This window comes from Haliotis asinina, chromosome 5 (assembly GCF_037392515.1).
Source record: "Haliotis asinina isolate JCU_RB_2024 chromosome 5, JCU_Hal_asi_v2, whole genome shotgun sequence".
Lineage (NCBI taxonomy): Eukaryota > Metazoa > Mollusca > Gastropoda > Lepetellida > Haliotidae > Haliotis > Haliotis asinina.
In genome coordinates this window covers 14,784,754-14,812,284 of record NC_090284.1, presented here as the reverse complement: position 1 = coordinate 14,812,284, position 27,531 = coordinate 14,784,754, and the positions used below count along the sequence as shown (strand labels likewise).

Here is a 27,531-nt window from a genome sequence, read left to right as displayed (position 1 = left end):
CACCATAAAGTTAAAACATCCAACACATTTATCGTTTGACAGTCACTATACAAATTTAAGTTTGAATCGTTTGCAATGCCATTTTATTTTGTAACGGATAAGCTTATGGACCATTTGAACCTCTCTCGGATAACGACATAACACATGTTATATGTGATGGTAAATTGTGGATGGGAGCAGTAATTTATGTTTCAGTGTTTAAATTAGTCTGTCTCACAGTCCTGCAATAAAAGGCGACTATGCTTATCGTAAGAGGCGACTAACGGGTTCGGGTGGTCAGGCTTGCTGACTTGGTTGACACATATCATTGCTTCCCAATTGTGTAAGTTTATGCTCATGTTGCTGGTCACTGGATTGTCTGGTCCAGACTAGATTGTTTACAGACCCCCGCCATATATAGCTCGAGTATTGCTGGGTGAGGTGTAAAACTAAACTCGTTCACTTACTCACTGTCTCACAGTCCCTAAACCACAGTATTTTCCCTACTGCCTTGCCCTCTCTGCAATGCTTAGGTTCTAAAAGAAACAAGTTTTGATTTCCTCAGATTCAGGATCTTTGGTCTCCTGGGGCTCCTTTTCAACTTTTATAGATTTGTTTGTCACTATCAAAATCATATATATTGCGCGACTGAGCGTTAGTCTATATGTAGATCTATCTATAATGTGCCACTAAACTCGTCGCATGTAATACATTCAATCAGTGCGCATTGCCTCAACTGCGTTCTGTCTATAGCCTCAAGGCGGGAGTACGTAACCAGTCTATTCTGACACGGAAACGTTCAATACGCGTGCGCAAACACGACCCCGAGCCATAGCAACGTTTCAACAATTTGCTGTCACTTGATTGTGTGACTTGAGAAAAGTTTGGCTACAAGGCTAAGCAGCAACACCTGAAAGGTAGTAACTTCACTGCTATTATACTGTATGACTTATTTGGTGATCTGCGATATAGGCAGCGAATTGTCAGTTGACGTTTTTGTATTTTGATGCGTTGTATCCATCGTATTTCATAGCAAAATATTGTATACTTTTTTCGTTGTCAATATTCCGTGTATTTTTTATTGAGGCTTTCTTTTGTTATGTATTGGCTGTAATTATGAATGTGGGGTCATCAGTAGCCCAAGCAGCTATCATTCATTTCTGTTTATTTTTCCATAACTGCACAAGCTGCTTTTCCAAACTCGAACTAACATCGACTTGAACATGTGGTCTTGAGATTTTGAAAATCTTCGTTTTCTCACTAGTATCAAACGAAATATAACTGAATCAGTCAAAGAGAATCTCTTGGGTAGTGTTGATATTTTACCATGACTTTCGCTCATCTTTATGCTCGTGCTTCCTCTCTCATATATATTTTATCACAAACCTGAACGTTAGTGTAACAACATAGCAAAGGAAAATGATGTAGCCAATATTCCATCGTATCGTGTTCTAGACCATGTTATTAATATTTCATAATAAGTAGTTTGAGCCCATGTAACCAATATGTGTCAAAACAAATGCTTTTGTGTAGACTAATGAAGATTCAGCTTTTGCCATCAACATTCACACTGTCAACCACTGGTTTGCAATGATGTATGTTTAAAATATTATTTCATGTCTTTTATCATATTATTTTTATCAAGTTTTTAAACCATGACCAAATATACAATTTGGAACATCTGGAAATATTTCATATTATAGTATTGTGTATTGTCTTTAGGTAGTGATATACCCCAAATATCACAATGGCTGCAGCAAGTGTGTCCCAGAGAGTTGAAGACAACCTCCGAACATTGGCACAGACAAAGCGTATTCGGGTTACAGAATTCTTTCAGGACTTTGACAAACTGCGATCGGGGTATATTACAGGTACATAGTATTCAAAGTGAAATTATCATTCATTCTTAGACATTTTAATGAATTTGAAAGTTAACAGAATGAATAGGTTTCAACACAGCCAGTTGGATTTAGTTCTCAGAGTATTATAAACAGATTTTTGGGGGATTTCAGAGCAGTGAATTTTTCCTGTTATACCTCCTGTTAGAACCTTTGCTTATTGTAGAGCTGCCGGACATGGATGGAGTTATCAGTGACTCAGTTGAGTGTGTGTCATTGTGTACTGATAGCATTGTACACTGCTCATGCTTTCAGTCAGTGGTTTCCCTTGTCCAGACATTTATATTCTGATATGGAGCCGATTGTGTTTCTAACTTAACCTCACCAGAACATTCACTCACGCTCATCATTTTGAAAGAAAGCAACTGCAAGATGTTAGTCAACATTAATTACCATTATTATCCACAGGTGGATCCAGACGGGGGTGCAGGTGTGTGTGGGCATCCCCACTTTTGTCCAGACATTTTGTTAAATGATCGTTGAAACTCAGGTGCACACCCCCTTTTTCTCAGTTGTGTGCAGCCCTGCTTTCTCAAAAAGCTGTATCTGCCCCTATTTTCAAACCCTCAAATTCATGGTTACTGCTGGCAGATCAAGGATCCTCATCAGGGAGCAACGCAACCAGAGGTTGGCATGGCTTAGGGGCATAACTCATACAAGTCATGCCATGCCATGACAATGAATTCAGATGTTTGAAAAAGGGTTGCAGTCAAATGATATCTACATACAGGATTGACTGATGGTGCATGTAAGATGTGTATCCCCTTTGATTCACCAGTGTCCCACTTCATGCCACTGTGCTAACCCTTTCTTGTTTTATGGATCCACTGCTCATTTGTTTTTCGAGAATAAAAAAAAAAAAAAAATTAATTATCCCTTTAAAAAAAATAAAATCCTACTCTTTTTATTGGTCAAAAATGTAAACTTGCAAGAATGTTTTGTTTAGATTGTATTGCTATTAAGAAAATTACTTTATTTTCATTTTTTTTCATCTGCCTCTAGGTTTTCTGAGGACAAACATCCATAAAAAAAGAAATAAAACTGGTGTGGCCTAACATTGTTGCTTCCAACTGTTGTAGAGCCTCAGTTCTTCCGCTGCCTGTGGCAGACATTGGGCGTTCAGCTGAACCCTGAAGAAGAGGTAGCTCTTAGGGAGAAGTATGACCTTTATCGAAATGGCAGGGTCAACTACAAGCGCTTCTGTCAGGAGATTGATGGCACATTCAACCCAGGGGACCTGACACAGAGGCCAGCACCTCAGCAACCACTTGAGTTGTAAGTCCAATGAGAAACCTTAGTAGATATCAAATGTCCCATAACTTTGTTAAAAAAGGTTCCCAAGACTTGTCACTTATTGTGAAAGAAGACTTTATTGTTTGTTGTTCAGACTTAGATTTGTTGTCCTTGATGCCATGCTCCCTTTTCCATTTATAGCAACCCCTGATTTCAGGCTAATGTTCTAGACCTTGGATATTGCTGAAAAAGACTTGAAATCAAGAGAAATGTTAACATGCTGTGTTATGGGATAATTCATATGTTAATTATGATGTTGTGAAAACTGCTACAGATAATGTAGTGCAAAATTATGCACCAAAAACAGAGGGAACCTTTCTCTCGTATGTTGTTCCAAATGTTTACATCCACAGTCTTGGCACTATACGGTCAGTGCGACCACTGAGCACCAATTCAGAGACACGGCTAGTAGAGGTCTTGAAACACATGATGAAATTCTATGAATACCATGGCATCAACTTGAGAACATGTTTCGAGGATTTTGACCGCCATCACATCGGAGTCATCACAGAGAGCCAGGTACAAAAATGCATTTGGACACGAGTCGAGTCACTGTAAAATACAGGTGCAGGTTAGATTAAATCTATTATTGATCTTCAGTAACCCATGCTTGTCGTAAGAAGCAACTAATGGAATTGGGTGGTAAGGGTCACTGACTTGGTTGACACATGTTATCATATCCCAGTTGTGTAGATCAATGCTCATCTTGTTGATCACTGGATTGTCTGGTCCAGACTTGATTATGTACAGACCACCGCCATATAGCCGGAATATCGCTAAGTGCACTCTAACACTAAACTCACTCACTCACTGTATGTCTTCAACAAGATTATTTTAAAAAGTATGAACGTGAAAGAAAAAGAAATGCTGACATATATGTGATATGTGCAGTCTGAGTAAACTTAGCCTCAGTACTTTTCATTACACTCCACTACTGAGTCTAACAAAACATTATGGGAGGTCGCATCAGGTAACCTTTGAGACTGACCAATCAGAACACATCTTACCCAGTCGCAAAAGTGGACCATTCGCACATACCTTTTGAACTTTTTATTTCGAAAAGGTTCTAACCCAAATGATTCCGAATGCTATTTAGCGTACAATCCCTGTCAGGTTACACACACGGAGCGTGTTACAACCATGACAACGGCGAGTAAACAGTCACTGAAAATAGTCTTTTTGGCAATATTCAATGATGTCATCTTGCGGAAACCATGTCAGTGGTAACCATGTCAACAGAAACCCCAAAGAGTATATACTGCAGGTCAAATAACTGTGTTATATGCAGATTTTTGTTTGTGGAAAGATTTGTGTCAGTGACCTGAATATTTTGTAATTTCCTTCCAATCCTTAAGTAGTAGCCATTGTCTGATTGGTTAAACCTATTTAACAGTCTTGCTATTGATTGCATGGTCATAGGTCTCTCAAAAGTTACCTGACACAACCTTCTACTAGGGTTTGTTGGACTCAGTGGTGGAGTGTAATGATTAACACTGAGACTAAGTTTGGTGACATGTGCAAGAAATACAAGAAACGTTATGTTTTATGTACGTGTAGCAACATGACCCTGACATACTGTTGCCTGTGTTACACAGTTTTATCGCAGTTTTCCTGGTCCCCCTGATGTGTCGGAGGCAGATATGAACTTACTGGCGACAAAATATCGTGACCCTGAGCGTCCTGGCATCATCAACTACCTCAATCTCCACAAAGACATCACATCCCTACAGCAGATGCAGGTGCAGGAGACACAGCTTCCTCCAATGCCTCAGATGTCTTCCATTGACTTTACTCCAGTCACGGTAGGGATGACTATTGAATACGATCTCATTAAAATTACATCTTTTATCCAATATTTGTCTCTACATGAAGAAGTCAAAAGAATTAAGAGCAAAATTTCACTCTCTAGTCTGTATGAACCATATGTGTGTCCATAACCAGTCGGATGTGACATTATCTTTCAAGTGTCATGGCCATATTTTATTTACTCTCAGAAATTGTATTTGGGTTTGTTTTCAAATGAGACTGCAGATATAGTGGGCTGAATGTTCCGTTCACTATGTTGGTGAGAAGGTTTTTCTCCGATGAAATCCATTCAAGAGCTTAATGTACAACGTAACCATACAGAAGTAAATGCTTTGAATATTATGAGTCCTTAAGTCCTTAAGACCAACAGGGGAAGACTTTAAGACCTATAGGGGAGCTGTTTGCAGCCAACAGGGAAATTCCAAACACCAGATGTGGAAGACAATAAGGCCAGTTGAGGAAGCCCTTTGAGGCCAATGGGGCAACTACAGTGGAAGCTGTCTAAAGTGGCACTCATCGGGACTGAAGAAATAATCCAGTTTAGACGACATGCCAGATTAGAGAGCTGATGATAAATGTACATGTCACAAATGGGACTGAGATTTTATGCCGGTGTATGCCAACTTGTCGGAATGGACAGATGCCGGTTTTGACAGCTTCCACTGTACTTGCCAGTACAGGAAGTCTGTGAAGACAATAGGGAAACCCATTATAAGGTCCACTGGGGAAGTCATGCAGTCACCAGGGGAGGCCAATGTGACTAAAATGGGGAGGCAGTAAGGCCAATAATGAAAGTGCTTCAGGCCCACAAGAAAACCCCTAAGACCAACAGGAGGTCTTTGAGGGCCATTAGGCAAGTCCATAAAGGCCAGTGGGGCAGGTTTTGAGACCAGTAATGAAATCCCTCAAGACAAATGTGGAAAGGAGGCGTTGACTTTTACTTTCCTTTCTTTCCCCAGGTGAGTGCTGACCCCACACTGAACCAGATATTTGACAGGATCCGAGTCGCTGTGTACAAAAGTGGCATCAGAACTATTGAGTTCTTCAAAGATCATGACAAGCTACGGAGTGGGGTGATCACAGAGAACCAGTTTGTGTGTGGATTGGCACTGGCAGTGGGAAAGGAGGCCCAGCTGTCTCGTCCTGAGATACAGAAGGTGGTTGAGTTCTACCGCCAGCCTGATGGAAGGATCAAGTACAAGGAATTCTGTGATATCATGGAAAATGGTACAGTTTTTATAGTTTCTGTATTTGAAGATATTGTAGTAGTAGATATTTAACATGTATGTGAAATGTGAATATATAGTATAACGATAATGATGAACATAATGCCCCAGATTTTGCCTGATGTATGTGATAACTGGTACCACCTATCAGGCAGAAGTATTGGTGCTATGCAAACCTTGCAGATTCTCATTTATAATAAACATTTAGTGTCCAAAGTGTATTTGTTTTGTGAAATTGGCTGTTGGTGTCTTTATACCCCGGCAACTTGACTGATGCTGTCAAGCACTTGTCAACCAAGGCCAGGTCTGATTGTTAAGATTTTTTGTTGTTTTCATACTAACTTAATTCTTCTTTGAGAGTCTTCATAGTTCTTAAAAGTCCAAGAAATGACAAATGGAAAACCAAGTTCTTTGCATAGTCAACTTCTTAACTGCAATGGATGCAAGGTTTTGGCATAGATACTGACACTGTTAAGAGGGTAAGATTCTTTATGGATAACAATTTCTTTATTGCATATGATGCGACGTTTCGGTATGGATCTTACCCTCTTATCACTTACCAGCTTCTAATAATGCCAATCAAACAAATTACTGACATTGTTATCAAGCAAGTCTTTGTTGGTCTGTTGTCATCACTTGATACGATGTTAGTATCTACATACATCTTGCATTCATTGCAGTGAAGAAGTTGACTATCCTTAGAACTTGGTTTTCCTGTTGTCATGTTCTGTGTCTTTTTCAATAACCCTGCTCAGACAATATGTAGCCTTGATTCTTTCTCATAGAATTTGTGAATGGTAACAATGTAACTGTATGCTGGCATTTCTTTCAGCATTTAACATTCCTGACCTTGACAAAAAGCCAACCCAAGAAGCTGTGAGACCTCCCAAGGGAGCTTTGTCCAGGGTGGGTATTACAGTCCATGATGGAAAGGCAAATTGCAAGAAATGCAGTTCATTGGTCATAGGGTAAAGGTCTGTCTTGCTGTACACAAAGGACCTAGTTGTGGCAAGCAGGTGGGAAGTTAAGGGCCACTTAAGGTTGCCAGTATTGATGACCTTACTGAATGTGTGTCTTGCTGTTAGGTGGCGTTGTCACATGGATCACTGAAGGTTGCCAGTATTGATGATCTTACTGAATGTGTATCTGGCTGGGTGGTGGTGTTGTCACAGGGACCACTGAAGGTTGCCAGTAATGATGACCTTGCTGAATGTGTATCTGGCTTGGTGGTGGTGATGTCACAGGGACCACTGAAGGTTGCCAGTATTGATGACCTTACTGAATGTATATCTGACTTGGTGGGGGTGATGTCACAGGGACCACTGAAGCATGGATGATGTAACTGCACTTTTCTCAAACATGATGTTGATATTAAATTGTTTTGTTTCTGTGTAACCAGGGTTTGAAGACACTGAGTGAAAAGGAAGATCAACGTGTAGAAATGGTGTTGCGCGAACTATCTGAGAACGTGAGGCGTCGACGTCTGATGATGTACCCCTACTTCAAAGACTACGACAGGGTAAGTGTCTCACTCCACAATCATGGCTAGCCCAGTTAATGGTCATGTGATTCTTGTCACATCACAGCTGTTTGTTTAAGATGGGTCCACAAACCCCTGGGACAGTGATAATTTATCATTCACAGTGTGCATAGACAGTATTCAATGGGTATTCAGTATCTGTTGACTCTTTGGGGTCAAGTCAATACCGTCTTCTCCTTAGGCTCTATTCATAGTGCATTTATGGTCATTTGCTTCTGTTCGTGTTCTGCCTCTAGTAGACTAAGGCTTAGTCCCTGAATATATATAATTTTGATAGTAACAAACAAACCCATTTTATTTGAAAGGAGCCCCAGTGAGACCAGAGATTCAGAACCTGAAGAAATCTAGACTTGCTTCATTTAAGAGCTTTAGCACTGCAGAGAAGGCTTGGCATTAGGCATAATAACGTGGTTCAGGGACTGTGAGACAGACCATGTGCATGTCATAGTTACAATTGACAGGATGTTGCACCTTTGTGCATTATTCAGTGCAGTAGAGTTCTTGTTAACATTACGTCTACATGCAGTCAATAAATACAATCTTTGTAGTTTTCAGGGCGTATTGTTTTGTTGCATGTGCAGAGCAAAATCCCATGATTTGATTAGAAATGACAATAGATGGTAAAACATGAATATTTTGAAAGTGAGGAACCTGTTCTTTGTTAAGATATTTATAACAGCTTGTATGTAACATCACTACTTTGAAGAAGCACACATATAACGATATATAGTGAATAGTGAATAGGAGAGGTGAAATTTCAAAATATAGTGTTCTTGAATATTCTGAAATTAAACAGAGAAGGGTGTTGTATATTTTGTGCTCCTGTTATTTCTTGATTTTTAGATATACTTGTTATATCATCAGCCGTATCATTATTCCCAATATTAACTTGGTAAAATTATGTATTGATGGCATTTTGAAACTAGAAAATAGAATGGGTCAAGTTAAGTTCAGAATAGGAAGTAATCTTGTGAACATAGCCTGTGCAGATTACTGCCTCTCCAAGCTGTTGAGATAGCTGGGACATAGACTAGCTCTTAGTCTCTGAATATGTTGAATTTTGACAGAAACAAATAATCCCATTTAAACTGAAAAGGAGCCACAGTCAGATTGGAAATTCAGAACCTTGGGGAAGGTAGACTTGTTTCATTTAGGACTCTTGAACTCCAGGGAAGGCTAGGCAGTAGGGGAAGTAATGTGGTTCAGCGACTGTGAGACAAACTAGCTGGGCCACTGTGTGCTGATGCAGGCCTGCCAGATACCAATGTACAGGGTAAACTGCTGACTGGGGTGACCTACTTCTACATGTTGACCTAGGTGGTGCCGACTTTAACATGTGGATGCCATGTGACTCATTGTTCTGATGCCAGATGCTTGCATAAAGACAAGTTTTCTGTCTTGAAAGGTCTTGATTGGTATTTTGTTTTATCTTAGGCCTCAATAAATGTGGATAGAGTTGAGTAGGGGCAGACTTAATGAAACAAACTTTTAGGAGCAATCTTCCTGAACTTAAACCTATTTTACAGAAAAATGTGTTTAATTTTTATGTTACCAGTAGCCTTCATGGGTATTAGGAGAATATTTTGTTGTGTGTGTAACTCAGTTGAGAGACACTCCCCTCCCCTTTCCAGAATCTTTCCTGACAATTTAAATCCTTATAAAAAACATGCATGGTCTCTATGTGTCTAGTTTTGTAATATAGCAAACTAGTAAATGAAGTCTTGAGAGTAGTGTACTAACCAAGGTGTACTACAGTTATGGGTTTCCTTCATGTAAATACTGCTATTTCAGAATATTAGATTTAAGAATATGAAGTATTTTGAACTTGTATTTTTATCTCATGCGCTCAGTCCCCATATCATGTTTTGGGGAAAATATCTTGATAATTGGAAAAAGACAAGAACGAAGAAAGATGATGTTATTGTCAATTCCACCAGAATGAAACAAGAGTTAAGTATTGGCAGATAAAAATATTATCTAACTACCTACAAGTTCAGATAAGGCACCTGTCATAATGTCACCTTACGTACAAGTGAAATGTTAACAGATATTTTTCAGATTTCTTGTTAATGTTATTCATCTCATTGCAGATATAAGGTATAATTACAGGGTGTATTGTATTACAATTACATATCATGTAATCAAAGGATATACCTTGAGGACACAAGCAGTAATAACAAGTCTGTATGATCATCATGTTTAATATATGTCTTGGAGCCCATTTTATTTTAGCTAGAACATATAAAAATAAAACATTGCTTTATTATTTGTTTAAATGATATTTTCATTAAGGTTTGATTTCATTTTTCTTAAATTGGGTAACTTTTTAATTTGGTTGTGTTTCATACACATGTTTGTGAGCGAAAGGTCAAGATGATTACTGAATTTACTTCCCACAGCCTCATGTCATGCCAGACCATGTTTCTATCTTGACAAAGTTTAATAATATCACACTATCCAGTTTAACTTTGTTTTGTCAAGAAATGAAAAACATTGTTGGAGTTTGAAGAGAGGCCTTTAACTTAGTAATTCTCTGTAACATGTGTTAGATTTGGGATTACACTTTCTTAGTGGAAAAACATGTCTAGTTATTTCTTTATGTTGAGTCCCATTCGGGATTCAAACCCACTGTAATTTTACAGCTTTTAGAACTTTCAGTGCATAATGTCATCCTCATTTTCTTCATCATGGAGATTGTGACATGTGTCATATTATGTCACCCTTGTAGTGCATATGCACCTTTACCAACCCTCTTACTGGTTGCATGTGAGTAGTCAAGTGTATCTCCTGGTCAGCCATATGTGGGGGTGGGGGTGTAGATCGAGGGGGATTAAGGTGGGGATGTAGACTGGGGTTAGGGAGGAGAATGCTGCTTGCTGTGATGTAACAGTTCATTGACACAACAACCTTTACACCTCAGGGGGTCTCTCTGCAATCAGCCAGGCTGTTAGGGTCAACCATTCAAGTGTTAGCTTTCAACAATGGCATGTGTTGGAGACATAACATGATGTAACATTTGTACTTTGTTGCAAAACATTTATTATGCTTTTAAGCCAGCAATTACTGTCAGCCATAAATGCATGTCTGTTTGCATCTTTTGATGCTGAGATGAAGGGCATCCTGTCCCATCCTTGGGCTGTGAGGTTGTTGCGTGTGATGTAACAAGGAAACTTGTAGCAGAGTCTATGCTTATATTTGCATGTGTGGGTAGATAGAAAAGGAGGAGTTGGGGAATATAGCAGGTTACTACTTGCTTTGTGTCAGTTTAATGTACCATTGGTGTGGACTTTGATGTACGTATTGTCTCCTTTTTCCCTCAAAGGTATTCTTTTGAAATTATATTCTCAAATCAATAATTTCATTGACAGAATTACCAGTTCAGTGTGGATTTGACTTTGTCATTTAAATGTGTTCTGATATTACTGAACATCTGAATTTTTTTTCCATTGATTTGTCTTAAAATTATGACTGATATTAATAAACATCTAAAAATTGTTTCATCGATTTATATACAGTAGTCATATTTATGAACATCGGCAACTTTTTCATTGATTTATCTTATCCTAGGTTTCATTGATTTGCATGGAAATTTGAATACATTTTACAAATTATTATGTTAAAGAAAATATGTAAAAATATTAGTTGAATATTGTGGTTGGCAAAGTCTTGCCATCAAACAATGTCTGTATACATTCTTCCCTCTGAAAATGTTCAATCACGTGTTAATGGTCTTCCTCTTTCTGCATCTCAAAGATATCAACTAGTGAAATATACATGCTTGGGAAATTATGTTGCAACTGATATCAAAGGCAGGCAAATATCCAATGAGCAATTTCAGTATCTTTCGAAAACTTGGAAAAGAAAAGTCATCCCCCAAACCTGGTAAAACAGATTAATACCACAAAACTGTTTGTTTAGTTATTATGTGTGAGTGAGTATGATTTTACGCCACTTCTAGCAATATTCCAACAATACTACATCAGGAGGCAAAAGAAATGGACTTCACTCATTGTATCCATGTGGGGAATCAAACCCGGGTCTTCAGCATGTTGAGCGAATGGTATAACCACCGGGCTATCCTACTGACCCTTAGTTACCATAGTTACTACAAACAGCAAACTGATGATGGGTTGGGGTGGTGAGTGCACTATCACAATACTGTTTGTTGCCTGTTGGTGAAAACAATTAGTCTGGGATTTATCACACAGTGAAGAATAAGATTACTGTAGTGTTTCCTGTTCACAGGGTATTGCCTACACTCGGGTTGTGACCAAGACACAGTTTGGGCGTATCCTGCACTTCCTAAGTCTCAATGTGGCACCAGAAGATCTCAAGCTGTTGTGTTGCAAGTTTGAAGATCCCACCAGTGGGGATGTCAACTACCCTGCATTTGTACAGGCAGTGGATCAAGGTTGGTGTTCCTGAATAATGATGTTTATCACTTTGATGATTGAGAAATACCATGTCAAATTAATGTGCTGTATTGTTAAAATTGTTTGGAGGGTATATATGCATTTTTGAAAAAAACATTGGCCAAGTAAGTGCTCTGTGTAAGTGATGATAAAGTCACTGAATTTGATGAAGCGTATGGCTTGGTGATGATGATCATTCACATTGTACATGTTTCTCCATAAAAATTATCATCACCCCCAAGACCGTAATTTATAAACAGTTCCATAAGTGTTTGGCTTGACCATGTATGTGTTTTTCAGAGTTTGTGGGACATACCTTAGAGAATGTGAATCTCCAGGATGAGGAGCGTACCAACCAACCTGTCCCCGATCCTCCTGTGCAGGAAAGTGAGGTCAGCTTCGAGGATCTGATGGCTCGCATCAGACATCATGTCCTCACCAACAGGCTGAGGGTAGGTTGAAGTATTCTAAGAGAAAGAAATCTTTTTGTTTCTGAGCATCTTATTTATAATTAATTAGTCATAGTGACTTGTTTCTGTAATAAAACACATTTTAGAGATTCTGGATTACTGTAATTATGCACTCAGTATTTTGTGCTTGTCACTGTCAGAATTTACAAAGACAGGAATTCTGTGGGCAGACTTGCTGTCATGGATGATGGCATGTTTTTGAGTTTGTTTTGCAAGGTCATTAAGTGATGACATATGTTGTAGGCATTCACTTTCTTGCTTAACAGTTCTGTATTAGGGAGTCACTAGCAGCTTAGAGTTGTCTGAGGTGCCATAGTTTGTTATCCAGAGTTGTCTCCCTTTGCAATGTCAAACCCTCATATATAGTGAGTGGTTTTGAATCAGCTTCCTCCCAGACTGTTCTTCATTTGTCAGCTTGTAGGTATTGATCAAAATGCTAAAGATCTTCATCACATATCACATGCAGTGTACTGTATAGCAAGTTCAGTAAACTGGATATCACATTGAAACTGTGAGTAATATATTGATAAGATATTGTGGACCAGGAGTCAGACTCATGCTGTCAATTTGAGAAGTATCTGCAAACAATGTTTACAAAAACATGCAAACAGACTCTTGCGGACCAATTTTTTTTGTATGAACCTGATAGGTTGCAAAACTAAATATTTAGATTATGAGCATTGAGGGCTTGTCTTTAACTTGTCAACAACAATCATGTGCAAGTCCGTGCTTCCTTTTTATAATGGTAGCTATGCTCCTGCCAACATCTACTTCTGCAACTTTTTCAGTGGCTAGCTGGTTGGCGTTGAGCTGACCCACCAGGACATAACTTGGAAGCTCAGCATTAAACCAAACTAACTCACTCACTTGTGTGTATCATTTCCTTGTTTTATTCCTGTCAGGTGAAAGAGTACTTTGAAGACTACGACCCCCTCCAGAGCAACTGCATCAGCAAGAGTCAGTTCCGACGGGGCCTCGGACTGCTGGGCTTGAGCAAGCTTGGGGCTCATGACCTGATAGACAGCCAGTTTAAGCTGTTGTGTGACATGTACCAGAACCCTAGCAAGACTGACCAGGTGTACTGGACACGCTTCATGGACGATGTGGAGAGTGGTCAGTATACATAAACACATGTCTTGGGTTTCAAAGTTAAATGTTTCCATTCATAGTTTCATCACCTTTACATAAGGAATGGTTCTGCTACCTGCTGACTGTAGACAAAATTTCACCTCTTTCATCACCTGTAACATATAGGCATGGCTGCACATATAAAAGGTATATAGTTGCACCACCTGTAACATGTAGGCATGATTGCACATCTTGAAGATATATACACGGCTGCACCACCTGTCACAAAGGCATGGTTGCACACCTAAAAGGTTTATACATGGTTAAACCACCTCTAACATATATGAATGGTTGTGCACCTAACATCAGACATATGTTTGCACCATCTTTGCAGCATATAGGCATGGTTGCACACCTAAAAGGTATATATATGTTGCACCACATGTAACACATAGACATGGTTGCACACTAAAATGTTCAAACCTCAAAGGTATATACTAAACTGACAGTTGCACCACCTGCAACATATACCCATGGTTGCAAGAGTAAAATGCACAATACATGGTTGCACCACCTGTAACATATAGGCCTGATTGCACTCCTACAAGGTATGTACATGGTTGCACCACCTGTACATTGTTACATCACCAGTAACCTATAGATTTGGTTGCACTACTGGTGCACTCATCTATTTTTTTAATCTCTGTATTTACAGTTTTCACTGAACCGAATCTGGAAAAGAGCCCGACCTATAAAGTTCCACCCTCAGAGACATTCCGGGTGCCCAAGCCAGGCAGCATCAGCTGGGAGACAGCCAGTGATGACCACAAGAACTTGTATGAAGAAACCATGGAGAGACTGAGACAAAGAGCTGGGCAGCGCAGGCTCCTGGCTAAACCAGTGTTTCAGGATTTTGACAGGTAGAGCAACATTGTGAAAACACAAAACTAACAGAATATGGGGAGGTTTTCATTGAATCATAAGTATCAGTGGTTTAAGTTGCTTGTGTACTCCAATACAGTGGCTCATGTAAAATCACTTGCACTGATAATTTTTCCACAATACTGGATGAATTTCTTGTTCAAATTTTAAATAATCAAAATAATTAACATTGGAAAGTCAACTGGGCAGTGTAGCATAATATACACATATCCTTGCCTGACAGAAAAAAACTCTGGACTGGAGTGTCCGGCATCCCTTATTTCCACCACTGTCACTAGATTATTTATAAAACGGGGATTAAACCCTGTGAAGCAACCACTGAGTCTGCCATGGTAACATTATCTATAGGTGAATGTTGAATACTGTGAACATCATAATACTTGGATATATAAGGCCCATTGTGATTCGTGTTGAGGAAAGTCATATGTTTATGTTCCCTGATAACTATGGACTAACTAGATAACAGATCACTAAATGATTGGGGTAGACCGATACTGTAAAGCATGTTGATAATTCCTACTGTTTTTTCGTCATCAGTGTGTGTAATTGTTTCTAAGTTTTGCTAGCCATTCGGGTGAGCTATACCTAAAAGTTGATAGCAAAAAACTGAAAACACTTCTTCAAAATTTGAATGTAGATACAGGTTTCATCATTAAGCAGCTAATATGATAAATATTTTTATCAGACATCTTAGTCTTACATGATTTAAAAGAGTAACATAACTTAGTAGCCCAGTGGCTATTTCACACACTGTCATCATACCTGCATCAAAGAAAAAATACATTTATTTGCAGGCAAATTCAATGTTAGAAATAAGGACTTTTCAAAAGTAACAATTTTGAACAAAAACAACAAGTTGGCAGTGAGGGACACTAAGTACAAGGTTTACAAACATTGCTCAACACCCCTGTTTATTTATATGATGACTTGTGATGCTGAATGCAGTGTAGAAGTACTGAAAACCAACTGATTCTATCCAGGCACAACAACAAGCATGTGACCCGCTCACAGTTCCGACAGTGCCTCACCATGCTAGAACTCCACACCACAGAGGCCGAGGCTGCAGCTCTGGAGGCCAGGTTCTGTAATGATGTGGGCTTCAACTACCAGGCATTCCTGGATGAGCTGCAACCTCCCATACCGCCACAGCTCATGTACGTGGAGAGACTGAAGACATTACGACTCACCAACGAGAAGGGCAAACTCCCCGAACTTAATCCTGCTGGAGACTTGGAAGAGGTCCTACTCAAACTGAAGACTAAGGTCAGTGGTTCTTTCAGTAGTCTGTCTCACATTCCCTGAACCACATTATTTTAACAACTGTCCAGCCCTGTCTGCAGTGTTAAAGCCTTAAATGAAGCAAGTCTAGATTCCCGCATGTTCAGGTTCTGAATCTCTGGTCTTCCCATCTGACTGAGGCTCCTTATCAGTTTATATGGGCTTGTTTGTTACTATCAAGATTATATATATTCAGAGACTACACATTAGTCTTGTTCTTTGAGGTGATCTTGAGGAATTTCAAGGTATTACGGTCCCCTGTGGTCAGTTTTAGTTGTGGGTGCCAACATGTATTAATAATGTAGACTCTTGTTCAGGCCTTCTGTCACTGCAGTTATCGAGACTTGATTGTATAGAGCCCACTGTGACAGAGCTGGAAATACAGTGATTAACAATATTCAGTTCCCCTTTCAGGGCGTACTTTGTATTATGAGTCTAGGTTCTTGTCCAGAAAGCCTTTGCAGTATTACAAGCCATCATTGTTACATAATTAATCATTCGCTTATGAATGTTGTAATACCATCAAGTTAAAACATCAACATGTCGTTTTTAGTGTATTTAAAAGTTTATAATTAGACTGTTATTAGCTAATTTTACTGGACTGGTTTCCATTTTGGGTGAAAGGAACACATTTTTATTGTCAAAATATTTGTTAAAGTTAAGCGACATAGTAAATCTCAACATACTGCTCATGTAATAATGCAGTCATGGCCCTTCAATCTTGTGACACCATAGATGACAATGCGTAGTAGACTTCACACATATATGACATTTGTAATGATGCCAGAAGGATAACTCTTTATTTAATGATAAACTTTGCAACATAGAAACATTCTTGTTCACTTCAAATGTTCATGAAACATTAATAATAAATCTCTATTATATTAGAGTTTCACACTGCATTTACAAACTTACGGTATTATCTTCTGTCATGTTCAGAAACTACAACAATTCTGACATATTTTTTAAAATCAGAATGATTCTCTCATATGGTGATGCTCTTGAGTTGATACTATCTCTTGAATGCAGTGTTGAGTCAGTGCCTTTACATTACAGGTGTTCAAAGCCAGAATAAGGGTGTTGGACTTCTTGAAAGATTATGACAAGTTACGGTCAGGCCGGATGTTGAAGACATCATTCCGTCGTGCTCTGGACCTCGCTGGCTTTGAGTTGAAGGAGTCAGAGGTTTCCATGTTGGAAGACAAGTAAGAAAGCAGTGGTATAAACTGAAACAAGTCTATTGTTTTTATCAGGTCAGCAAGTCTGAACTTTTGATCCTGTTACTGACCTCTTGCAACAAGCATGGGTTGCTGAAGACCAATTCTATCCCGGATCTACACAGGCCTTTGAAGATCTGCATTAGACTTGACTTCATCAAACCAGTCTTGATGTAAAAGACATCTAACAGGTCGTCAGTCTTGCTGTCTTGGCCAGGCGGTGTCCCACATTCTTACTTTTGATGACATCACTGGAGTCTGTTGATACTTTGGGGGAAGCCAAAGAAAGGCAGAAGTCACAGACTCACATACATAAAGTTTAATATATCCTGTATATAAGAGGTTTACTTGGTCTTGATTTGCAGATCACCTAAATTTCAAACTGGTCTTTCGGTTTACAAGAGTGAAGGAGAGAATGAGTGAATTGGGTATTATGTCGCTTTTAGCACTATTCCAGATATATCAGGGGGAGAGACCAGGAACTGCCTTCAGTGTCACATTGTGCTCATTTGGAAAATTGAACCCACGCCTTCAGCATGACAAGCGAATGCTTTAACCACTAGGCTACCCCGTTGCTCCTAGTTTCCAAGACACTGACTTATAGTTTCCACTTACTATGGAACAATAACTCATGTTTTCCTGTTTATTCAGGTACGAGAGCCGACGTGATCCTGACTACATTGACTACCTGGCATTCTCAGATGAGCTGGAATCCATCTTCACTGTGAAGAACCTGGAGAAGGCGCCACTGCAAGAAACAGTCCAGTTCCAGCCCCCAGTGGAGTGGGAGCTCAACTCTCTCCCTGCAGACAACGAGGCCAAATTTCAGGCGTGCATGGCCAAGATCGCAGAGAAGGTAGGTTGTTGTCCTTGCTGACATAGACAGCAAGGGGGTTTAGGCTGTCTGACAGTCACTGAACAGTATTGTTTTCCCTTCTTCACAGCCCTTTCTGTAATACCGAAACCTCAAACCTAATATGAATCTGCCTTTGAATACTGTAAAAGCAGATACTAAACACGCAACGTTATCTGTCTAGGTACGCAAACACAGGATGCAGCTGTTTCCCTTGTTTGAGGACTACGACCGTGTTCACAATGGAGCTGTGTCCCGATCCCAGTTTCGCAGAGTTCTCACAGAACTGGAGCTTGGCAGCATGGTCAGTCAAGAGGAGTTCCAACTCCTGTGGCAGAAGTTTGACATCCAGATAGGCGGCAAGGATGATGTCAACTACATTGCATTCTGTGACTTCATCTACAAACTAGCTGGCTTCGAACCAAGAAAACCCTAGAGTGACATCAATTTACAAAGGAAACATTTATGTGATTGTCACAAGGAAAGAAGTATTATTTATTGACTATCCAATGATGGTCTGGAGATAAACTATGTTTGTATATATATCCATTGAGATGGTACTTTTGGGTAGCGGGGATACTATCCATACATCTCATGTTTGCTGTTGTCTCATTCTTACATAGTAATTACTGCTGCTGCCAGTTTTAAGGCTTTTTTGTCTCATTAACTATACAGTATTCTAAATACTTTATTGTTCCAGTATTCAGGATTTACTGACAATAATAAGTTCATGTCTCAGGATGTCGTCTCATTTGTTCACAATTTTCAGATGTAAATACTTTTAATAAATTCTTCAGAGTATTTTATCAAGACGGTGCAGGAAGTATGGTTTTAATGCTACATTCCGATCACTTGCCTGTGTATTGTTTTAGTTCTTGGTTAGTATTAAAATATTGACAGTATTTTAGATATTTTGTCATGCACCAGTGTTTAAAATATACAGAAATTGATAGAGTTTACATTATGTCCTTCAACAGTATTTAACACATTTTGCCAAGACCTTGTTCTATTGCTTGTTTAATATTCTATAAACAGTATTATGAACATGGAGCCAGGAGAATGTCAGAGTTTGTAGATTTGTCTGACATTCACTGTTATCAAAGAAAACCAGGATGAGATATTTCAGTGTGAAGTTTCTACAAACTGTTTTTCACACCACAAAGAGCATTACGAAAATGTTGCTTGACTGCAAGGTTGATATTCTAAATATTTTAATACATTGTGTCAAATTATTTTATTAAATATAATATATGTCTCATTTTACACATTTTTTAACATATGATATTCTTGTGATTGATGTTCCAGAGATATTTATCTATATTCCAGCAGAAGTATTAACTGTTACAGTGTTTCAATTAATTATTTTTAAAAATCATTTCAGCATTAATGTCAATATTCCATAGTTCAATCACAGTGGGTACAATTTGAACATGGATAAACTTGCCGACAGAAGTTAAAATATGCTGCACTATAATGCAGTGACTTGTGCATGTGGTCAAGTATGCATCTCAAGAGCTGTGGAAGAGGTACGCAGCACTTTATTTGGAACATACAGTATTAGAATGGACTGCTGAGTAGTGCTCTACCCTATTACTGTTTTGCTTTAAAACTGATGAGTTACTACCGCGATGTACATATTTGACATACATTGTTTAAAATAAAATTTTAAGATACAGATGTGAAAAGCAAAACTGGTTTATGTCTTATGTTGAACATTTGTACTGCTTTGCCATGGAGAAGTGTTATCTGCTAATAGACCCTGGTGACACTTTGATGTTGACAAGAGGAGTTTAGACTAGTAGTGGCATGAAACATGTTTACCACCTGTGTTGAATGTCTGGGACCTGGAAGATGTTATGCTTTCTTTCACATAGTGTTTGAAATACATGTAGTTCAAACATTTTGCTAGTCAGTCAGGCTAGCTGTGCCTGAAAGTTTCTAGCCCACAAAATACTTTACTAGCACCAAACCTGAAGTAAGCAAAAGATTACTACAGTAGTATGACCCAACCACATGGCCCCATTACACCTCGGAGCTTCGATGTGTGAGTGGGTGAGTTTTACGCTTATATTCCAGATATACAGCAGCGGACTGTAAATAATCGCGTATGAACCTTATAATCCAGTAATCAACAGCATAAGTATCGATCTATGCATGTGGGATACCATGCCATGTGTCAACTAAGTTATCGAACCAGACCACTTGAGCACTTTGATGATCTTCATGGTCAAGGTATGGGAGTTGTGATCACCTTGGCATTCAGTTCCGTTTGGGGAAGGGAGTCATCGAACCAGACCACTTGAACGCTTCGATGATCTTCATGGCCAAGGTATGGGAGTTGTGATCACCTTGGCATTCAGTTCCGTTTGGGGAACGGAGTCATCGAACCAGACCACTTGAGCACTTCGATGATCTTCATGGTCAAGGTATGGGAGTTGTGATCGCCTTGGCATTCAGTTCCGTTTGGGGAACGGAGTCATCGAACCAGACCACTTGAACGCTTCAATGATCTTCATGGCCAAGATATGGGAGTTGTGATTGCCTTGGCATTCAGTTCCCTTTGGGGAACGGAGTCCAGTTTGTCTGAGGTAATGAAGACGATTACAATGTTTACCAAACTTAAAACTGTGAAGAGGCCAATCAGTAGTAGTGGTACAGACCCAGAAACAAAGACATATGATACCCAATAGAACCCATGCAAGTCTAGGGGCGATGGGGTAGTCAAGTGGTGAAAGCGTTCGGTCGGCACGGCGAGGGCCCGGTTCGATTCGCCTCGTGGGGACAAGTCCATTTCATGTGTCCCCGGCCGTGATATTGCTGGAATATTGTTGAATGAGGCCTAAAATCAAACTCACTCACCCTGCAAGTCTAAACTAAATGTGGTAAATCTAGACTGCCACAGTTTCATAAAATGATTGAGTTTCTGGGATACTTTTTTCATCAAATTTTATGAATACAGTCGAGTGATTTTGTAATATATGCTTATTTCGAATGACAGATGGCCCAGCCAACCAGATTGCAAGCATCCAGCTACCTTTTTTTAAATATTGCATTTACACGTCTCAACCGGTAATGCTACTTCTCGCATACTTTTCTCTCGGCTGAGCTTCCTTTGGCCTTCAGTCTAATTGTCTTACACCGACAATCACGCTGCACACTAACAAGGCCCTTGTTTTATCACCCCTAAGCGGTGTTTGTGTCCAGGAACGTTAGTTGTTCTGTTCTCAATTGATTGCATTCGCATAATCACCCTTAATTAGTTATCTCAGTTTGACAGGTTTTTATGTTAGTCCAAGTTTTGCGAAACTTCACACCTTTACGGATCAATGACCATGACGCTGTCAAAAATTGGACACTACTTGGGGGAACTACATGACTGATTTAAACAGTATTTCATTTCCAGAAGGACATGCAATATACATTAGACATTAACAAACTGCAACAGGAAAAGGGATCAGCAAACAGGCTGCATCAGCATATGTATAAATCCTACTCCTTAACATAATGCTATTAAAAAAGAGTGTATAACTCCATTCGTGGAAATAAAGAAATCAGTACTTCCAATCTAAGTACATACGGCACCACGATTTATGGAAAACGGCTGGTAACATTTAAGAAATTATGAACCGATTTATTATCACTTTTTTCATACTGAGACAAAGATTCATCGCAGCTTAGAATAGCATGAAAACGTATATTATTTTGAAAGAAGTATGATTGAACCTAAATCTATCACATAGAGGACACTGAAGGAAATAATGAAAAGGGGTCCTCTCCAGTGTTTCCGATGTATATAAGGGATCAGAATATCAGTGGTTGATGTCATGATCAACAGTCCATGGAGTATGGGAATCTATCAGAACTTCCTGCGTTAAGAAAGAACATGCACTAGTGTTACCAATCAAATCTATTAACCATGTCCTTATAGATGACGAACCTGGATAAGTTTCAGGTACGTCATTACCCCCGAGGGCAACGGGGTTATAACTGGTTTTCAATAACCCATCGTCGTCTAAAGTAGCGGCAAACGGGCTTGGCTCACTGACGGCTGATTCATAGCATCTGAAACAATGTAGCAGATGGCATCTCAGTCACGTAGACTATAGATCAATAGGAATGATTGTACCTCTTGGTTCGGTTATTACTTAGTGACCGTTCTCAGATACATGTGGATGGAATACTGCTAACTCCAGCATAAACAAATATATAGATAACATTTTTTTCAAATTATAAGTTATCAGTATTTTTGTTTTTGTCGGGGTGACAAGTTGCAGGCACAAAAAGCGTTTGATATAACCAGGAAGCCTATAAGACGCTGTAGATTATCCCTGACATAACCAAGGTACTGATTGAGAATGTCACCGACATGCCAGCATGGTTCACGTACAAACATATTTTTTTCACGCATGTATAAAATAAATTGGTCATGATTCTACATATGGCTGAATATTGCTGTAAAGAAATTTTTTAAAAAATGGCTTGGAAGTTTTGATGTTTGGAGCCAAGGACTGGACCTACATTTTCGAAGCTCTCTTAGCCCTAAGACACTGATTCCTCGTACCACCGTCAGTGTTGGCTTGTTAACTTATCAGGCGTCTTATTTCGAGCATGAATAAATGTCCGCTCAATGCAAGTTTCAACATTCAAGACAAAACGAGGACTTCGCCCATACATGAACTTTATCAAACTCCCGATATCGACAGGGAAAGTCCCTCTTGGTTTGGTTGAACGGTAGGCTACGGGCTGACGCGATGAACCACGTGACGAAATACTGATGTGTGATTGGTTGTTTCCCATAACAATCACAAATCGGGCAACCGCGCCATTAGATTCTACGCTGTTTTCATGGGGCGTTTGCAGGAATAGTTACATATCGGAGAGACTGAGAATTCTTCCATCTGGTCGTTGCTTGAATTTTCACAAGACGTGAATATTAATGCGTCATATACCAGGTAGGTTTGTCGATATAGTGTGTTATGATCCGCAGACTCGATTGCTGGACACGTGTGTGGACGGTGTAGAGTCTCGAATCTGACAATCCACAGGCTCTCTCGCGATGCCATGGCTAGACTTCGGAGAGATGCTGGGCTTGTTTATACTAGGTTCCATACCTTTGCCTAAGCCATAGTTGGCAGCAAGTGATGCACAGAATTGAAAAGCATCAACTAGGATAGCAGCTACGCACATGCGGCCGTTAATTGCGATGCAGAGAAGATGCTAAATGTCATTATGTAAATACACGTTTTGCCAGTTGCAGTTGGCAACAGCGAGCTCAGCACAGCGCCCGGGAGTCAACCTTTGAGGTCAGTCATTCGTAAACCAAAGGCGTTGGGCGTGGCCTGGTCATTGAGGACTACGTTTCAGAGTGTCAAAATAATAAAAATATTATTCCGAAAATATATAACTCTATTAATAAATACAAGAAAGTAGCCTAGATTTATCGAGAAAATGTCTGCCACCGTGTGACCTAAATGACATGACTCATTCATGAAAATAGACGCTTTGTTTTTTAGATGGATATGGTGAGTCATTCACAAGTAAGCTTGAAGTATGAACGCCAAATAATGGTGATAATAATTATAAAACCAAATACACGTATTCGTATATTTCTATAGTTTTATGAATAATACCAGTGTTATGATTTAGTATTATGGACTATTGGTTTGGGGAAAAGGGGGAGGGTTACTAGTATTTAATGAAATATGGCACAGTGAAGTGTGGTTGCTAAAATTTATGGTTCCTTTTTTATTGCTTGGTTTGCTTTCTTCAAAGAATGATTTACACATTTTCTGGGATAGATTTTAGAAATATTTAGGGACTGGTAATTTATGATGAAGGGAATTTAGAGGCACTTGTTAAAAATAAAATGTTTTTGTGTGTTATTGAAAAAAATCTGTAACATCTACACTCCAAAGCACAAGGCTACACCTTGGTACCAAATAATCTGCAGGATGACCTAGATTGATACACCTAGTATTTTAGGTGTTTGAAATGAATGATGTGTTTTGCTGTAGCTATCTACAGCCCATAACAATAATCAACTGCTAAGTCCAGTCCATTATGTTTTATTTTTGTGTCTATTGTTTTGGGTCAGAAAACGTTGACTATTGGTTGTATGTATCATAGTTGTGCATTGGTGTTGAATGAACTGATGTTTTGATATTTACTTTTAATACATATTCAAACATGCTTGTTGGTAAAGTCAAAGGTGCAGTGTGACTAATAAACAGTATAACATACTGGTAATAGCAGATGAAAAGACCATAGCCTATATATGCCGATATTTATTGTTTATATATGTTTATGATAATGATCATGGTTGCACAATCCATGAAGATCCAGGTTAGAATTGATCTTCAGTAACCCATGCTTGTCATAAGAGGCGACTAAGGAGATCTGGTGGTCAGACTCTCTGGCTTGGTTGACACATATCCTATGCCAGTTGTGTAGATCGATGCTCATACTGTTGATCAGTGGATTGTCTGGTTCAGACTGGATTATTTACAGACTTACCATATAGCTGGAATATTGCTGAGTATGGCGTAAAACTAAACTCACTCACTCCATGACAGTATGCGAACTGTGACATCTCATTTAGCAAACTTGGACTACAAGCACTACAGTGATTCATGCAGAGGATGTAGTGATAACAAGGACATCTTCATAATAGCTCTGAACAACTCATCTCAGAAGTGCATCTTGCAGGGAAGAACTGCGCCAGTGATAATGAGTTATTTGCTTGTGAAACTAAAGAACATGAGAAGTTTACTGTGGGAAGATTTAAACATTTTACAATAAGAAGTTTGGAGATTAAAGCCTCAACAATAAAGAGTTCCATGGAGAGTACAGGTCAGCTGTAAGAAGTTCTTTGGAAGCATAATGAATCAGAAGTACATTGCAATATGCGATGTTTGTAAGACTTCAATGTTGAGTCATTTCTCACTTTTCCTGAATGATGGTGTATATGATTATGACACTACCTGTTCTGAAGTTTGGACCCCAAACCTGACAGTAGTAAACATTTCAACAATATTTATGAAAGGTTACAAAACAAAATAGTTGCTATGCTTGTTTCAAATCCTGAATACTAGGTGTTTCTCCCTGATTAATTTGCCATCACAGTACCTCTGTCCATCATTTTCACCAAAGTGTTTATAACCTTGGGGAAGCATCACTTGAGCTGAGACTCAATGTTACAATTGGAGTATTGAGCATCATCTGTCCCAACTCGCCATGACCCACTTCTCTGCTCCTCCTCTTCTTCCAAGCTGTGTACTGATCTCGTGATAAATATGAAACAGACCAGAACTTTATGAACTGATTTTATAATGAATCAGGTGTTGCTCTTTAGTTTTGGATGGACATTAATAAGTCTGGAACAAATTTCAGCTCAACTAATAACATAGAGTTTTTATGAAATGTATTTTCTAGATGCAGTAGTAAAACCTATTTGATCATTGCCCTTATGTAATGAAATTTGGAACCACATCAGGTTTGAAGATCTGAACTATCTGTTTAATGTATAAGCACAGCAGGCAGAGGGTGTAAGAATTGTGAATCAGTATCTTTGCTGTATCATTTTACTTGGTATCATCTTTGAAAAGGTTTTCACTCAGATATTGTTCTTTTCGTATTTATGTCTTTTTGGAAACCTAATGTTTCAGAAATGTGGAAGTTTTATTTTAGGTTAACTTAGTGAAGTGTTTCACCACATTTTTACATTTTTAGAAAGAAATCCAAATGAACAAAATTTCAGTAATCTTTAGTTCATTACAGGTGCTTTCAACATTGAGAGATTATTTAGATCGGTGTGAAACTATTTGTTTCAAAGGTACATTAACTAATCATTGCAACTTTAGAATGTTAAGCTTTCTGTTTATTTTTTCATTATGAGAATAAAGTTTATATAGTTTTTCAAATATGTTTATGTTGTATTTCATTTTGATGAAATGACAAGGTGTGCACTAGTTTCATACATGGGAAGTAATGTATTCTTGACTTTGAAGGCGAAAGGTACTCTGGTATCAGTATCAACATTTTCAAGTGTAAATCAGTGGGATAGAACACTTATGTGTCATGCTGTATTCACTTTGCAATGTGTTTCACTTGCCTATACAATGAACTGGGCATGTCCATTTGGTTGGTAAATTGTGCTGCATTCAGTGACATGATTTCACCAGGATAACATTTGCATCAAGGGTCAAAATAACAAACCTTATCTTGACTGCAGAACCACAGTTTCAAGGATGGGAAGTGCGTGCTGTGCTCTTCCTTCATATGATCCTGTCAAGTTCACAAGAATTGCTTGTGCCTTGTTTAGGCCAACTAAATTCTAGTGAAACCTCTTCTAAATGCTCTGCTGATTGCTCTGGGGAATTACCTCTACAAAGCATCCAGTGTTACAAGAGCTTGAAGAAGCTAAGTTTACAATATTCTCTGCAAGATATTACTCCATGATACTACCTTGAAGGAAGAAATGATTCCAATTCACCATTACTTCAGAAATGGTACTTGCTGCTTAATGCCACTCAGATGCTTGTCTGATGTAAGTGTTTTCTGTAAAGTTTGTGTCATCTTTGAATTTCCTATGATGTGTCCTCATTGAATGTTGAAGACACTCACAAAGCAAGCGTTCAGTAGTGTCAGACTGGGACTAAGCTGATGGAGCAGTATCAAAATGAAGCAACAGGGATGTTTTCGGATACATTATAGGATATACTTATGGAGACAAATTAGGGAACACATGAAAGTGTAGGTGCTCCTTTATGCAATTCCAGAATTTCACCCACAGTGTCATAGGCAACTTTGGAAGAATTCTGGAAAAGAATAAAGGTACTTTCATGTGTTCCCATATTCGTTTCCATGAATATGTTGTTTGAGTATTATTGTTACTGTCTGAATTCTGCACGTGGATGTTTATTTAACTGTAGTACAGAATTTTAACTTGAGTATTTCAGTTACCCAAGATGTGAAGTATGTGTACTGGACAGAATGTTTTGTTTCACAAAAGTGTAACAGTTGTCACTTGAAACTGCAGAAGAAAGATTCAGCTTGAAAAATTACTGCAGACTTTTGTTATTGAAAACATGTTTTTTTCTTTGGAGTTACTTTTTCAGAAATTATGTGTAGTATATTAATATCAGAACATTCAGCATACTACATCTACCCAATGGGCAAGGGAAGCTATTCAGACATGACACGGCATTGAAAGTATGCATGGTAATTGCCCACTCAACATACAGCAGTACCTACATTACAAGTTAAGTCTGTCTAAAGACGTGAATAAGATTGTCGCATAACACGATATGAAATGTGTACTGTTCATAGGTAGAATCTCTCTCATGTGGTTCGGTTTAACTCGTATAATGTCAGGATCACAGTAATAGCTGCTGTCCTGAAAAGTCTTTTGAAACCCCTCTTGAAACCATTGAGTGTTTGGGAATAACTTGAATCACGTTGATGTAAAGATGGTGCAAGTGCAGATGATGACTTAGGTTCTTAAAATGTTTTGGTTTGGTTTGGTGGGTCACTCTGTAAATATTCAAGTCT

General features: G+C 38.8%; 2 protein-coding genes across 2 annotated transcripts in view; both read left to right on the top strand.

The window, feature by feature from the left end:
* The first annotated feature begins 786 nt into the window (after positions 1–786).
* On the top strand, positions 787–19,673 carry LOC137283543 (EF-hand calcium-binding domain-containing protein 6-like). Its single transcript, XM_067815102.1, has 16 exons — positions 787–896; positions 1,702–1,850; positions 2,957–3,152; positions 3,524–3,689; positions 4,766–4,972; positions 5,936–6,203; positions 7,035–7,108; positions 7,602–7,721; positions 11,988–12,153; positions 12,455–12,606; positions 13,527–13,737; positions 14,408–14,612; positions 15,615–15,897; positions 16,969–17,117; positions 17,781–17,985; positions 18,167–19,673. Exons 2-16 carry the CDS (start codon positions 1,727–1,729, stop codon positions 18,416–18,418), a joined length of 2,778 nt encoding a protein of 925 aa, XP_067671203.1. The 5' UTR covers positions 787–896; positions 1,702–1,726; the 3' UTR covers positions 18,419–19,673.
* Positions 19,674–22,771: 3,098 nt separating this feature from the next.
* LOC137283190 (uncharacterized) overlaps positions 22,772–27,531 on the top strand; it is a 52,068-nt gene continuing 47,308 nt past the window's right edge. The window contains exon 1 of the mRNA XM_067814634.1: positions 22,772–22,934. The gene's annotated coding sequence lies outside the window, so the exon portion shown is untranslated. The remainder of the gene's footprint in view (positions 22,935–27,531) is intronic.

Excerpts from the sequence above, each read along its gene's own strand:
- LOC137283543 (XM_067815102.1), top strand. The coding sequence starts at position 1,727 with ATGGCTGCAGCAAGTGTGTCCCAGAGAGTTGAAGACAACCTCCGAACA. Across the intron at positions 17,118-17,780 it reads GTTTCCATGTTGGAAGACAA|GTACGAGAGCCGACGTGATC; the intron begins GTAAGAAAGCAG and ends CTGTTTATTCAG. Across the intron at positions 17,986-18,166 it reads TGGCCAAGATCGCAGAGAAG|GTACGCAAACACAGGATGCA; the intron begins GTAGGTTGTTGT and ends TTATCTGTCTAG.